At 34.5% G+C, this 16,776-nt stretch overlaps 1 protein-coding gene across 7 annotated transcripts in view; it reads right to left on the reverse strand.

Annotated features, from left to right (window-relative positions):
- The window catches only part of MAGI2 (membrane associated guanylate kinase, WW and PDZ domain containing 2), a 1,336,469-nt gene that overhangs the window by 455,987 nt on the left and 863,706 nt on the right, over positions 1 to 16,776 (reverse strand). For all 7 annotated transcript variants that reach the window (XM_082473412.1, XM_082473411.1, XM_082473409.1 and 4 more), the window contains exon 6: positions 11,115 to 11,194. In XM_082473412.1, the coding sequence (XP_082329538.1) occupies positions 11,115 to 11,194 (80 nt within the window). The remainder of the gene's footprint in view (positions 1 to 11,114; positions 11,195 to 16,776) is intronic.

Raw genomic sequence — 16,776 nt, forward strand, 5'->3', positions numbered from 1 at the left:
CTAAGACACTGATGAAAGACACTGAAGAGGCACATATAAATGGAAAAATATCTCATTTTGATGGATTTGATGAATTAGTATTGTTAAAATGTCCAGCTACCTAAAATCATCTATAGATTCAATGCAATCTCTAATAAAGTTACAATGGAATTTTTCACAGAATAGAAAAAACAATTGTAAAATTTGTATGGAACCACAAAAGATCCCAAAAAGTCAAAGAAATCCAGAGGAGGGAAAAATAAAGGTGGAGACATCACACTTCCTCTTGACTTCAAACTATATTGCAAAGCTAAAGTAATCAAAACAGTATGGTACTGGCATAAAAACAGACACATTGACAAATGGAATAGAATCAACAGCCCAGAAATAGGACTTCCTTGGTGATGCAGTGGTTAAGAATCCACCTGCCAATGCAGGGGACACGGGTTCGAGCCCTGGTCTGGGAAGATCGCACATGCCGTGGAGCAACTTAGCCCATGTGCCACAACTACTGAGCCTGTGCTCTAGAGCCCGCGAGCCACAACTACTGAGCCTGTGTGCCACAATTACTGAAGCTCACAGCCTAGAGCACGTGCTCCACAACAAAAGAAGCCACCACAATGAGAAGTCCGCACCACAACAAAGAGAAGCCCCCACTCACCACAACTAGAGAAAGATCATGCGCAGCAGCGAAGACCCAATGCAGCCAAAAATTGATTGATTAATTAATTAATTTTAAAAAGGAGCCCAGAAGTAAACCTTTGCATTTACGGTCAAATAGTACTTGATAAAGGAGCTAAGAATACTCAATGGGGAAAGGATAGTCTCTTCAACAATTCATGTTGGGAAAACTGGATATTCACATTCAAAAAATGAAATTGGACCGCTATCTTACACCACTCACAAAAATTAACTCGAAACATCTTAAAGACTCAAATCTAAGACCTGAAGCCATAAAAATTCTAGAAGAAAACACATGGACAAAGCTCTTTGACATTGATCTCGGCAATACTTTTTGGAAATGACAACAAAAGAACAAGCAACAAAAGCAAAACTAAACAAGTGGGAAAACATCTGCACCGAAAAAAAAATCAGCATAATAAAAATGCAATCTATAAAATGGCAGAAAACATTTGCAAAACATTTACCTGGAAAGGGATTATTATCTAAAATATATAAGGGACTTGTACAAATAGCAAAAAAAAAAAAAAAAAAAAAAAAAAAAAAAATCTAATTTAAAAATGGGCAAAGGACCTGAATAGACATATTTCCAAAGAAGACATATACATGACTAACAGGTACATGAAAAGGTTCTCAACATCATTAATCATCAGGGAAATGTAAATCAGAACCACAAGGAAATATCATCTCACATCTGTTAGAATGGCTACTATCAAAAGGACGAGATGTTCAAAAGGAAACCCTTGTGCACTACTGGTAGGAATGTAAATTGGTGCAGCCACTATGGAAAACAGTATGGAGGTTCCTCAAAAGATTAAAAATAGAACTACTACATGATCCTGAACTCCCACTTCTGCATATATATATCTGAAGGAAATTAAATTATAACCTCAAAGAGATATCTGAATTCCCATGTTCACCGCAACTTTATTCACAATAGCCAAGATACGGAAACAACATAAGTATCCATTGATCAATGAATGGATAAAGAAAATAAGATATATATAAATGGTATATTATTCAGACATAGAAAAGAAGGAAATCCTGCCATTTGCGACAACATGCACAGACCTTGAGGGCACTATGCTAAGTGAAATAAGTCAGAGAAAGACAAATACTATATGATCTAACTTTTATCTGAAATCCTAAAAAGCTGAAGTCATAGAAACAGAGCAGGATGGTGGTTGCCAGGGGCTGGGGAATGGGGGGTAATCAGTTGATACTGGTCAAAAGAAAGAAACTTACAGTTATAAGATGAATAAGTTCTGAGGATCTAATGTACAGCATAGTGACTACAGTTAATAGTACTGTATCATATACTTGCAAGTTGCTAAGAGAGTAGATCTTCAATGTTCTCACCACACAGACACAAAAAGGTAATCATGTGAGTTGATGGATGTATTAACTAAATTGTGTTAATCATTTCACTATATATGTGTATCATATCGCATGCCTTAAACTGACACAATTTCATTTGTCAGCTATACCCCAATGAAGGTGGAAACATTTTTTAATGTTTTAAAATTTCCTATTATGGAGATTATTTTTCTTTTTATTGATATATAATTAAAGTTTTCTGTAATATAGGAATGTCATCTGTAAATTTTGTAAAGACCTACTCTATGGACTATTATGTATTCAATGTTCATAAAGTACTATGTATGCTTGAGAAGTGTATTCTCCATTTGTTAAAACTTTTAGATCAAGAATACCTTTTCTGTTATTCAAATCTTTCTTCTTATTTTTCTCTGTTTAATATATTGAGTAGTAAGAGAGGTGCACTCAATCATACACTCTAATAATGAATTCTTCAAATTCTTTTTTTCAGATTTGTCATTTTTCCCCCTCTCTGTATAACTTGAAGCTATACATACAAGCATGCATACAAGTTCAGAATTGTTATCTCTTCCTGATTAACTAAAACTCCTTTCTCTTTCTCTCTTTCTCTCCTTCTCTCCTTCTCTTTTTTTAGAAAAGAATAAACTAGGGAGCATCATTCTCCCTAATATTAAGGCTTACCACAGAGGTACAGGAATCAAGAGAGTGTGTTACTGGCACAGAGATACACATAGACCAATGGAACCCACTGCTTTATGACAAAGTTGCATTCACAATCCAATGGAGAGAGGATAGCCTGTTATACGAATGGTGCTAGAGTACCTGGATATCCACAGGGAAAAAACTGAATCTGAACCTAAACCTTATACCTTATACAAAATTAAGTAAACATAGACCACAGGCTTAAATGTAAAATGTAAAACTATACAATTTAGGAAAAAAACATGAGAAAATCTTTGGCATCTAGGGCTAGGTGAAGAGTCCTTAGACTTGTTATCAGAAACATGGTTCATAAAAGGAAAATTTGATAAATTAGACTTTATTGAAATTAAAAACATTTTTTTCTGCAAAAAATCCTGTGAAGAGGATGGAAAGACCAATTACAGGCTGGGAAATAATGTCTGTAAGGAACATATCTGATAGAGGGACTTCTATCTAGAATACATAAAGAACTCTCAAAACTTAATTTAAAAAAAAAAGTCTAATTAAAAATTGGTCAAAAGACATGACCAGACATACTCTGAGAAGGATATATAAATGACAAATAATCACATGAAAATATGTTCAATATCATTAGCCATTAGGGAAATACAAATTAAAACCACAATACAATATCATTACACATCTATCAAAATGGCTAAAATAAAAAATAGTCGTAACACCAAATGCTAGCAAGTATGCAGAAAAACTGGATCACTCCTTCACTGCTGGTGGAGATGTACAATAAAAGAGTACAGGCACTCTGGAAAATAGTTTGGTAGTTTATTCTAAAACTAAAGATGCACTTCCTATAATAATCTAGCAATTGCACTCTTGGTCACTTATCCCAGAGAAATTAAACCTATGTTCATGCAAAAACCTGTATACAAATGTCTGTCGTAGTTTTATTTGTATTAGCTAAAAACTGGAAACAATCCAGATGTCCTTCAGTGGGTAAATGCTTAAACAAACATTGGTACATAAAAAGTAGCAAACCATTGAGACACACACTTGAATGGATTTCAACGTAATTAAATTGAGTGGAAAAAGCAATCTCAAAAGTTTACACACTGTATGATTCTATTGTATAACACATTTGAAATAACAAAGTAATTGAAATGGAGAAGAGATTAGTGGTTAAGGTTTGTGCACTGGGAGGAGACAGATATGGCTACAAAGTGGTAGATAAGGGAGCCTCGTGGTAATGAATCTTTACTGTGGTTATAGTTATGTGGAGCTACACATGTGATATAATTGTATAGAACTACACACACACACACAAACACAAACACAAACGACCACTTGTATAACTGGTGAAGTCTGAATAGGTTCTGTTCATTGTACCAATGTCAATTTCCTGGTTTTGTTATTGTATTATATATATATAAGATCTTAACATGGAGGAGGCTTCATGAAGGGTGTTTGGGACCTCCCTGTAATCCTTTTGTTATTTCCTGTGGATTTATAATGCTTTAAAAAAAGTCATCTTTGAAAAAATTTAAAATAATTTTGCTACTGTGTAGAACAGATTCAATGATGTCAATATTATTTTTAAACTTGTGTGCATTAAGGAGTAAGGATAAGACACAACTTATTCTTAAGCATAAATATAAGTTGAGAAATCAAGAACTAAAGGAGGACAAAATTTCATAATCCTTCTGTAGGTACTACTTTATAGCTAAAGTAAATATTAATAGGTAGAAGGGAAACAGATAAACAATTAATGAAGGAAAGATAGTCCAAATATTTAACAACTTTAATTGTTTGCACACCAACCCATCAGAATAGAATGGGACCAATTAGAACAAATGACAGCCAGTAACAACCCAGAATATGGTACCTGTGCACAACAGTGCAATATCCATCCTATATGATTTATTTTGGATTAATATTATTTCCTCCCCAAAAGATTTATATTCCTAAAATATCGTTTTTTCTTAGTACTCTTGAGCTGAAATCATGGAAAGGGTGCTACATTACTGGATAAAGCATATCTCAAAGTGCTGCTATGGAAAATCATGACTACAGTAAGTCCCCTACATACGAACCTTCAAGTTGCGAACTTCCAAAGATGCGAACTTGCGTTTGCATGTCCAACCACATAAGTTAGTTCACATGTCTGGTGCACATTGTCATGTGTGTGCATCCTCTACAAGTGGTTGTGCTTTTTGTGCACTTTACTGTATAGTACTATATAGAGTACAGTAGTACAGTATCTTTATTTCAAGCCCAGGATGTCTGGAAGCAAGCATAAAAGCAGCGGTGACGTAGCTGGTACTAAGAAGTGCCAAGCAAAAAAAAAAAAAAAAAGAAGTGCCAAGCGATGACGATGGAAACAAAACTGAAAATAATTGAGAGAGTGGAGTGAGGTGAAAAGATGGTAGATGTCGCTCATTCTTATAACATTGAACTCCTTGCTGTGCAACATGAGGAGCTTACTAATGAAGACCTGATGGAACTGGAGGCCCAAGGAAAGGACGAAGAAAGACAAGAGGAAGAAGAAGGAACTGAAGAACCAAAGAGATTCATGACACAGGAAATGGCAAGGGGTTTTTCTTTATTTGAGGAGGCACTGTTAGTTTTTGAGGCACGGGACCCGAACGTAGAACAGTACATGAAGGTTGTCGCAGCCATTCAGAATGCAATCCAGTGCTACTGTGTCATCTATGATGAGAAAAAAAGAGCTACTATCCAGACATCACTGGATCGTTTTTTCAACAGGGTAGATAGAATTGAATCCAGCAAGGAACCAGAGCCTGTGCCATCAACGTCAGACGAGAGTGAAATTGTAGCATGCCCTCCATCTCCTACTGCTGACGATCCTTCAGCTCTGCCACCTCCCACCTCCTCTCCCTCCTCCAGTCAGTAGCTCTTCTTGCCTGTTCACTCAATGCCAGCCCCTGTATGCCAGCTGTTGCACTGCACTACTGTACTTTTCAAGGTACTGTACTATAAGATTAAAAATGTTTTCTTTGTGTTTTGTGTTTGTTTTTTAGTGTATTATTTGTGTGAAAAGTATTATAAACCTATCACAGTATGGTACTATATAGCCAATTGTGTTAGTTGGGTACCTAGGCTAACTTTGTTGGATTTACAAACCAGTTGGTCTTACGAACACACTCTCAGAACGGAACTCATTCATATGTAGAGGACTTACTGTAACACAAAGAATTACCAGTTAGTGAAATAAGAACTAACTGCTTCTGTTAAGATATTTTAAATTTCCTAATTTTTTTACAAAAACACTCAAAATATCAGGATAGAAACAAAATATACAAATTAGTTTGTTCATAATATTTAAACATTAGGAGTTCAATATTTGCATATAAATGAATCTTTTCAACTTTAAAGTTTTAGTACTTGAATAGTTAATATTTTTAGTCTGTTTTTTATTAATTCTTCCTAGTGAAAAAATTTCAAGATACTTTACAAATATAATCTTAGAAGGTTTATCAGATTAGAAAAACAAATATTCAAGGGATATATTAATTTGATCATTTAATCTTGAGAAATTAGGGGCTCTAATTATCAATACAAATTTAATGAGAAAGTAGGCCAAAGTCCCTATTTAAGGGAAATAAATTATGTAGTCTAGAAAAAGAATTTGAACTATGAAAATAAAAATAAAAGTACGCATGTCCAAATCTTTCTGTCATTTCTATAAAACTCACTTAAGAAATGACCTGAAAAAAAAAAAAAAAAAAAAGAAATGACCTGAAATTAATTAGCGTTTTCTATTATTTTAGAAAGGTAACCTCCTTATCTTGGAAAAAATCCATTTAATAAATATTATGAAACAAAGCTTATGCTATCTTTGTTCATGAGCATTTCGGACATAGCTTTTTTTTTTTTTTTAAGACAGATTAAGTAATAGTTCAAAGCTTTAGTTAATTGAAGTTGAAATGCTGTTTTCATGTAGGTAAAAAGGTTAAGATTATGTGATTTTTTTTTCCTGTGATAACATGAAACAACTCACTTACAATTCATAGATACAGAATACAGAAATGAAGTCACCCAATTCATACAGCTCTCATTATAACTCTGTGAAACTTAGAGCTAGTTTAACAGAATGGGGGGGAACCTCCAATCTATTAATATTAGGCTGGAATTAGCTAGCTGGATTAGTTTTGCCTACATGGGTTTGTTCTTTTCTACCTCTTCAGGACACCCTAGAGAAATTAAAGGCTCTTAATGTAGGCCAACCATTCTGAATTTCTTCCCCATTGTCTTCTATGAGACTAATTTGTTGGCTCAGAGCATACTCGAATGAAAATAAAGAAGCAGTTATTTAGAGCCTATGGTGCAACAAACTCTGTCCTTCTTGTTTGTGAAACTAAATGTGCATGAAATAGATATCATTTCCATTTACAGGTAAGAAAACCTAGGCTCCCAGAGATTAAGTACCTGCCTAAAAGCCCACAGATTTGGATTTGGAATACAGTTTTCCCTGACTACAAATCCTATATAATTTCCTCTCCTGAATACAATACTGTAGTCCTACTGACTTTAGTCACTTTTCAACTTTATAAAGAGTCCTACCGGGATTGAATCACTTTTGATATTGACCCTAATTCAGTGATTCATGTGGAATGTGTCACCACTGGGATGTTTATGATTGGAAATATCTCAGACAAACATCACACTGCTGATTCTCAGGACTGGGGACAATATGTTGGTGCTTGATATACAGTTCAACCAATCTTGCATCCACATTATTTAATAGTTTACTGTTATTTCTGTTGCATTTTGTAAAAGACTATATTGGCTTGCTAAACAGAACTCCCCCAAATCCTAATATTAGAGTCTTATAGTAGGTGGAGACTTTTTTCTGCCATGTAGACTGGTGCTAAAATTCCAAAAATGCACAGAGCTGTGACAAATGCACAGAATGCAATGACTTCAGTATTTTCAACCATATTTTGAGAGAAGGAAGTATGTTTTTATGTTTAGTAGCTGTGTTATCCTTCAAACAAAAAAGCAAAATGATTGCTTTAGTGTCAACAGAATAAGTAGTTGTTTAATAAGTATTTGTACTGAGCCATCATGGTGGCTTTTCCCTCCTTGATACCAATGAGAAGACATTTGCTAGTTTTTTCTCTCACCCAAGAATAATTTAAATCAGTTGATACTTCCTTCCATCTCTCTTTTACTTGACTTCATCTTATTATAGGTGACTAAGTAATTACCTTCAGGCATCTATGTAAACAGAACTGAAGAAGCATACATTTACAGATCCATATCTACATACACACACATACATATGTACATTCATAATAGTATGCACACATACATAACATAGAATTCAATCTTGAGGGATTAAGTATGATTATAATGATAATAAAGAATTTATAGCATACAACCCAGTAAAGTCTAAAATGTACAATTTAAAAATTACTGCACTAAAATTTCTGCTTCCAGGTAGGATGAAGTGATCAGGTTAAGAGAACACATAGAAAATCTAGATCAAATATAACAAATAAACAATATAAAGGAATCAGAGAACTGCTGAAACAACAGATCTAAAATGGTCTAAGAATCTGAAGAGGAAAGAATCCTGGAGAGGTAAGGGAGGAATGTTGTAGATGATTTTTGTTGATTCTGGGCTGTGGGAAGGATCCAGACTTGGCCTGGAAGAAGGCCATCACTGGGGTTGAGAGAAACCAGCAGACTGTTCAGAGTCTTGAGGGACTGACAAAGCTCTAACACAAGCCAATCATTCCATGATGACATCTGTCAAATTCAGAAGATGCAAGGTCTGGAGGCAAAAAACTAAGCTAAAACCCCTGAAAAGCACCACAGATTTTTGGTAGTCTTGCATTACTGAGAAGAAAAATATTTAAAAAATATTGGTGTTCAAGACCTGCCCAGGGGCAGGCTCCACATGGATACACCAGGCCAGGGTTCATCCTCGGACCGAGTCCAGCCTGCCCCTGTGGTCTGTATGGTCCAAGAGCTAAGAACAGTTTATATAATTTTAAATGACTGAGCAAAAAAATCAAAAGAAGAATAATATTTTAATTCATGAAACTCAAATTTCTGTGTCTATGAGCAATGTTTTATTGAAATATATCTATACCCTTTATTTATATATTGACTTTGGTCACTTTTGTACAACAATGAGTAGTTGCAAAGAAACTGGGTGACCAAAGCCTAAAATATCTACTACCTGACCCTTTATAGAAAATATTTGCTGACCTACAATAGGCTGTAAGTTGAAACTCTGGGTGGGCAAACACCCTAAGAACAAAAGTAAACCAGAGGTAGACTGGGTCTCACCAAAGCTCAACCCAACCTCATGTTGGCTCAGCTCTGATTGGATTAAGGTAATTAGCCTCCACTCTATCTCCATGGTGGAAGAAGGATAAATCTTTGCTAGTGAAAGATATTATCATCTTAAGCCTCTACAATTTTTATACACATTTTATACATATTTCAGCATTCAGAAAACTACTAACTTTTTTGATCTGAGCTGACCTGTGATAGATATAAAGAAGCCTGTCTTAACTAGTAGGCTCAACAGCAATCCATTAAAATCCAACATTTCAAACAAGCAGTTTTAATCTGTTATTTAAAGAAAAATAAAACAGAAGTAACAGTATGACCAAAAAGCACTTTTCTTGGTAAGAAAACTTAAAATATGTGCCTGGAATAATAGCATTCTAACTAGATGTTAGTTTACATTGTAAAATACTCCAGTAACATATGAAACAAAATCTATGAATTACTTATTTTGTAGAAGAAGAAAAATAGTAATTAACCAGTTATAAATCATTCTGAGCTATAAGGCTGTATTCTAGGACTCATTTTTTAATATCACATGAATTCACAGGTACTGGTATCATATTTTAGGCATCTACCATACTGAGAAGACAGATGAGTACAGATATGGGAAAAACTGATAACACTGAAATGTTACAGTTACACAAAATGTTAAGCCTACATCTCTCCCAGGATTTTAAAATTTGACTTTAATAGCCTTTTATAATGAAAAGAACAACTCAAATGTACAAGACAGCTGAGAAGTTCAACAGGTACAGAACTGCAAAATCATTGAATTCATTTTAATTAGTATATATTAAGGTTTTATATCTGTGGCATCAGTAAATCATAACTCCCAGATATAGCAGATCAGGTCATTTTCATTTATAACCTATCATAATTTGCAACATATGTCTTATTAGTGCCAATGAAATGTAACCTAATTGTGCTCAAAAGTCAGGTCACAAAATAATTGTAAAAGATTCACACACATATAGCTATACTTTTATACAGAAGGCATACAGACATAGCTATGAATATAAAATTATATGTAGTGATAAATGTTAGACATGTATGCATTCAAATATATACATATAACCGGTAAACTGATTTTTTTATTTAGCTCAGTTGTATAACCAGCTTGTGAACAGTTACCTTATAACATAGGAATGAACAATATTATCTTGATATTGTCTGAGAAAGACAGAATTACCATTAAAATAAAAGGACTTTTACAATTATAGACTTTTAAAAAAGTTGACTTTCTAAAAACTTTTTTAAAAGTTTTAAATACTCCTCATCACTTTCCTCACTTTTAGAGCTCTTCAATGATAGATGCCTCTGAACAAGGCTCTAATAATTTGATCAGATAAAGGCTGTGAATGTGGTCAAATAATGAATCATCAGGAGTATACGCTATTTATCATTTTAGACGAATTATAAGTACTCTTTTAACATTAAACTCAATGTTAAAAAAACTTATAAGTATCATCAGTAACAGACTTCATTTATATAATTTACTAATTTAAAAACAAGGTTTACTTTCATCTAATCCTCGAAATTATTTTTAAAAACTCTTCACATAGATGAAAACAGTCAATTTTTAAGCAAATTCACGTCATTACATTGGGAACTGGAAAATACTAAAGATAACCCAGCACATTCATGCAATTAATTGTTGTATTTAAATATTTGATTAAAGGAAAGAAGCCATACGTATAAATCTTTATATCACCTATTCCTTAATAACTAGAAGAATGCTATGCCTCAAAACACAAAAATAAAATATTACTTATAGTGCCACAATACTTTCCTCTGTACACCATATTTAATTCCAATGAAAAGATCAGAGTCCTCAGAGAGACATATTGCAAACAAAAACTCCCTAGTAGGTGGTGGGAAGTCAGGCCAGGAGTCAAGCGGAACCCATAGAGATGACAGAGCTGTGATGTCCAGCACAGTCCCCTCAGAGAGAAAAAGGAAAACCACATGGCACTGCTGAAATGCCGAGTTAATTCCTTCTCCTATCTGGGCATTAAATATTACAGCTTTAAAATTGTCTCAATCAGATTATGGCTTCTTTAGACAAGACCCTCTTTTAAGAAACACACATTCTCAAAGTGCAACGCCGAAACACCATAAAAACTTAAATAACCTACCATTTTCTTTGCATTCTTCTGGAGGTTTAGCCTTTTTCGCAAGTCGTGGATCCAGCCATGATGTTGTCTTTGTGTTATGGCTGAAAAGAAAAGAGATCACTCTGAACAGACACATACTGAAAGGAATCAAGTTTATTCCTTAAGAAAAAAAAAAAAAGAGGGGGTTAGACCAACAAAATTGCAATCGATACACTTAATTTGCTTACTGGTTCTAAGTAGCCCTGAAGGAGGTGTAAGAGTAATCGTGCAAGGCAGCTGTAAAATTGGCAACCTCAGCTCCCTGTCCTCAAAGCAGCTATTTTTATTAAAATCAACTAGAATGTTGCCAAGTTAACCTCATTGAAAATGCAGAACTCATCCAGAGCAAAAGGAATTTATTACAAATACAGGATTCTCCAGTTGGAAGAGCATAGTTCGCAGGCTCTGATACTGTTTCCTGAGTTTTGCAAAAGAATTATTTTCATCTTAAACCTGCTCTCTCATAAATGGTTGTTTTGTTACTCTTTAACTACAGAGCTGGTAGAGGCAGTACAAAAGTGATGCAAATTATAGCATGTTCTTGGGATTCCTACATTTTCTCAAAAAGTAATTAATAGCAATTTCATTAACCCACATTTAGCTATCTTCCATCTAAATACTTTCAATCCAGCTAGGAAGATAGATAAAAATGTCTGTACTCTAGCATTTCTGGAATGGAATTCTGGGAATTAATAATTTTTCATGACGGTTTCATTTTAAAAAATGTTTTCTGGGAAGTCTTTTGCCAGAAATTTAAAAAGCAAAGGAGAGAGGTTATTAGAGCAGTGTCTTGAAAAGAGGTCCTGGAATTACCTGCATTGGAATCACCTGGTGGACTTATTAACAATGCATATTCTGGTAGTTTGGTAGTTCTCATAGAACTACCAAATCAGAATCTTTGAGGTGGAGCCGCAAAATCTCCATCTTTGGCTAGCACTCCAGATGATTCTTATGCACACTGTAATTTGTTACTTGAGAACTACTCGAAACCATACATTGGAGCTAAAATCTTTACCGTGAATAGCTGTCTCAAGTTACCTCATCTATCAATGGACAAATTATCAAGGATGTGACATCTGTGAGGGCTTCAGAAATGAGCAGAGTCACAGGTGTAGAAAAGTGACGTTTATATAGGGAAGAGTCAGAATGCAACGTGAAAGGAAAAAGTGGGAAAAAATGGTTGGAAATATAAACTAAAGCCAGATAATAGAGATCTTTGAACACAGTTGTAAGGAAGTCAAAATTATAATATCACTTCACATGTATTTGCTCTTTCTTCAGTGAAATTTAACTATATTTTATCATATCAGAGCTACAAGTGTTAGCTAAATAATCTGATGAACCAATCTGCACTTAAAGCAAAGTTCAGAAAATTCTCCCAGGAAGCATATGTCATAGCAAGCGTCTAGAGTTTAAGTGCCTACTTAATGAAGGGAATTTCAAGGCAGAAAGGAGGAAGGATGGAGTTAAGGTGGGCAGTGGGCAAATGATTCCAGAGTGTTAAAGCTCTCTTTAAATAGTGTTTTTTGGATGATAGTACATCTGCCTAAGTGTAGAGCCATCTCCGATCTGAGAACTGAGACATTAATATCCTTGGGTCATGAAGTTTCTGCTCTTAAAGAACATTCCCTTTTAGTTCTTACTTTCATGTGGGGTAAAGAGAAAATACTTTCCAATCATTTTCTTCACACTTAGGAACTCCTCAATGATTGGTCCCTCTGAGCAGGGCTCTAATAATCTGATGAGATGAAGTCTATGAATTTGGTGAAATTATAAATTGTCAGGAGAGCATGCTAGCTTTTATTTTCCTCCAATGTGACTTTTGTATAGTGTGATAGTGCTTCATTATCGACTATCAGAAGGATGTAAAGTATTGCAGTATCTCATTCTGGTCCTCATTTACAGTCATGTCAATATCATCTAGTCTTTTTCTCTCAACTAAAGACTTGATGCCCATGGACAGAATGGGGGTTATGACTATCCTGTTGTGAGGATAGTTGCACTGGGTTCGGTGCTTGCTGCTCCCATTTGAAAAATAAAGTCACTGTAAAGATGCTCTTTATAGACATGCCTCAGTTCAAAGTGTGTGTGTGTGTGTGTGTGTGTGTGTGTGTGTGTGTGTATGAGAGTGTGTTGATGTCTATGTTTTTATATACTAGCAACAAATTTGGGAGGTGACTAAGGAAAATAAACTTCCCTTCTTTTTACCCACATCTGCTTCTTCCAAATTCTTCCCAGGTCTCTAAGACATATTCACAAAAACACACACACCTATGGATAAGTATGAAGGGGCCATTACTAAGCCACCGCAGGGAGTCAAATTACCATTTCTATACCACACCACCATGGGTCTCAAATACTGGCTAATTTAGTAGAGAAGCATGAATTTCCTAGCTTTCCTGAGTTTCTATAAAGCATTTCATTACAGGATGATTGTTTTTTAGGTTGAGCTAGCATTAACGGTATGTCACTTTAATAGATTTTGACAGCTTGAGTCTCTTATAGTTAACAGCATTTTTAGCTGACCCTCTGAAATGATCCTGAAGGAAAGTGGGTAGTAGTTACCTCCAGCAATTGTCGCAAACATCACATGAAGATACCACACAGTATTTTTCAACAGTGGTTCTCACAAGCCTTGTAATTTGCATGCTTCTTCAAGATGCCTTACAAAGGGGATATTTTTAATGCATTTAGGAGACAATGGACCAAGTGGCTTTCCCACTTCCCTTAAACTATATATTCTTAAACCTCAACAATTCCATTTGAAAATAGGATTCAACATTGGGCAGAAGACTGTGTAAAACGGGACAGTTGAAGGATTTTTCACAATCTGCATACTATCCTTCCTCAAGTTTGAGGATGTGATTTCCTTTCACTTTCATTGCTAGAGTAGATTCAGACGCAGGATACCAGTTTTCTGCTTTTCTCCAAGTTGTGGGGAGCACAAATGACAGGAAGGTAAGATGCTAATGTTGTATTATCTTGTATTTCAATACTAGTTTCTTTAACAGGGACACATACACATATAGAGGCTACGTTTGCAAAGAAACTTTTTCTAGCTGAGGAATGGAACACATGTTTTCAAGGAACTTTGAATCATAATAATATACTATTCTATGTATTTCTATGGATAACGTTAATGTGAGGATTATGAAAAGTGAGGGATCAAGTGGAGTCAGTGGCTATTCAGGTTGTATAACTGTCCTATTTAAAAATCCGGATGAAAACCTTAAAACGTGGTCTATCCAAAAGTCTTCTCTGATTTTAAACTGAGTCTAGCTGGAGGACTGGAGCAAACCAGAAGTGAAATTTCATTCAACTTCCCAATTCTAGTTTAAATTCATATCAGAATGGCCTTGATGACGTGACAGGCTAACTTGCAATGATTAGACATTTCTGGATATTTTGTAAGTTTAACCTTTGCCAAATTGACAAAAGCAGCACATTAAATAATATCTTATCTTTTGAGGAAACGTTCTTCTCATACAGAAAATGCTTCCCTTCAACAGGAAAAGCTGCTGACATTATGCCACACCATTGCAAAGTTATTCTTACTATCTTGTAACATTTCCTGATTGTCTACTTTGTCAGGGACTGTTCTAGAACTTTCACAGCTCACTTCATTTGATGCTAATGAGTCTCTGCGGCTCGTATTTTTAACTCCATTTTACAGACAGAGAAAGGAAGGTTGAGAGAAGATAGGTAATTTGTCCAAGGTTACACACCTAGTGCATGAAAGTGAAAGAGCTAGCATTAAACAGACATATCTGATTCCCAAGGCCAAAGTTTTTTTATGATCTGAAACCAGAGGCATACTAAACTTAAAACTTTGCTTTTGATACGGAGGTGCTTTATTTCACTCCCTTGGGGGGTAATCAGAGATCTTTTTCCCACCTCCATAGCCAGTGGTTTACAAACTGAGACCTTTATCTCCTATGTGAGAATAGTAATCACTGATTAAATGACTGTGTTGAATGCCTTGTACTTAGTAGGTATTATATTAAATTGCACATGCATAGAGATGATATAATCACTGGAAACATTTTCTCCTTACAAACCTGAATATTCAAATCACTTTAAAATCAAATTTGAGTATTTTTCCAGAATAAGGTCTTAAAATGGTGATTTATATAATCTACATATGAATATTAGGTCTTAGAGGTTATAAAGAATTAGGTGAATAAAAATGCTATCAAATGAGTGGAGTGTTTATTAGGAGCAAAACAAAATTGTCATATAGGTCATGCCACAGTCTATCCTCCATTCTATCTTTTCATTTACTCTATGTTTGTCCAGTTGGGGCTCAAACTCCATAATGGTTTCTTAGGTCTATATAAGGCTCGATTCAAACCCAATTTTAAGACAAATCCTCTTTTCCTTTCTCTTTTCATTGTTTCCTTTTCCTCTCTCCTTCCTACCTTTGTCTTGACACCAAGATCAAAATAATGTTTTCACTACTGCACAAATACTGGATGACATTTCATCAACTGAAATCTGATTAGTAGAATAAGAAACTTTTATTATCAAATACACTCCTTTCCTTAGCTCCATTTTCTCTAAAAAACAGTAACAGACTTAAAACAATGACAAACACATTGAATTTAAAAAGTTCTCTGAAAAAGCCAATTCTGAATCTCAGTCTTTATCTGATAAACTGTGTTTTCATCCTGGGAAATACTAACTCAGAAGAATAATAAGAGATTGAACTCAATAATATCTGATGGCATGAAACATAATAACCTTTTGAACAAGGTAAACAAGGCCCAGGTAAATGTTTTAGAGTCCTCTGAGCAATTCAAGATGTATGTGGATGTTAAAGTTCCAACAGTGGTCATGTAGGTTCAGAATCAATAATAATATAGAGATTATTGACTGTATTTTACGTATTTTTTAAAATTAACATTAGTTTTTAGAGGAATATAGACTGATTCCATTTTATACTATAGTCAATAAAATCCTCAGAATGATTACATTGTTTTCTGGAAGATTTTGTCTTCCCTCTAGATCATCATTGCAAAAGGAAGAACTATTAAATGCAATGATTGGATACATCTAATTGATGCCGAGCAGCAGAAGCTTTTTTGTTCAAGACTTGCATTGTGCTACTATCTTTTCTATTTATATGTTGGTAATCCACATAAAAAATTATTGTCAATCTCTATAGTGGTTATCTGTTTCCTAAATAATATTCCTAAAATTTCATTAAGCATATGAATATATGAGTTTGCCATCATATTGTCTTTCATATGTTTAGAAAACATCTTTAAAAGCAGTTTTATCATAAATATTGTTTTGGATATTATGGGTAATTGTTGCATACTGTTTTGTCTAAAACACTTATTTTCTGTTTGGAGATTGCACTAGAATCTTGTGCAGAAAAAAACATATAAAAATATTCAATATATCTACTGTTATTGTAATACAAATTACAGAGAGTAAGTCAAGACAAGATTTCACGACTCATCCTCATCGGTATGTGCTGAGCCTAGAATGAGAAAGCATTAGGCTTTACCAAAATAACGCCTTTTCTTTTCAATAAATTTCTCAAATATTTTGTCTTCTTTTAATAAATGAAAGTTCTAAATTTTTTGAAAATGGTAATTGGCGATTTACATAAAACTTAAGGATATATAGCAACACATGA

This window comes from Balaenoptera physalus, assembly GCF_965194825.1.
Source record: "Balaenoptera physalus genome assembly, chromosome: 8".
Classification (NCBI taxonomy): domain Eukaryota; kingdom Metazoa; phylum Chordata; class Mammalia; order Artiodactyla; family Balaenopteridae; genus Balaenoptera; species Balaenoptera physalus.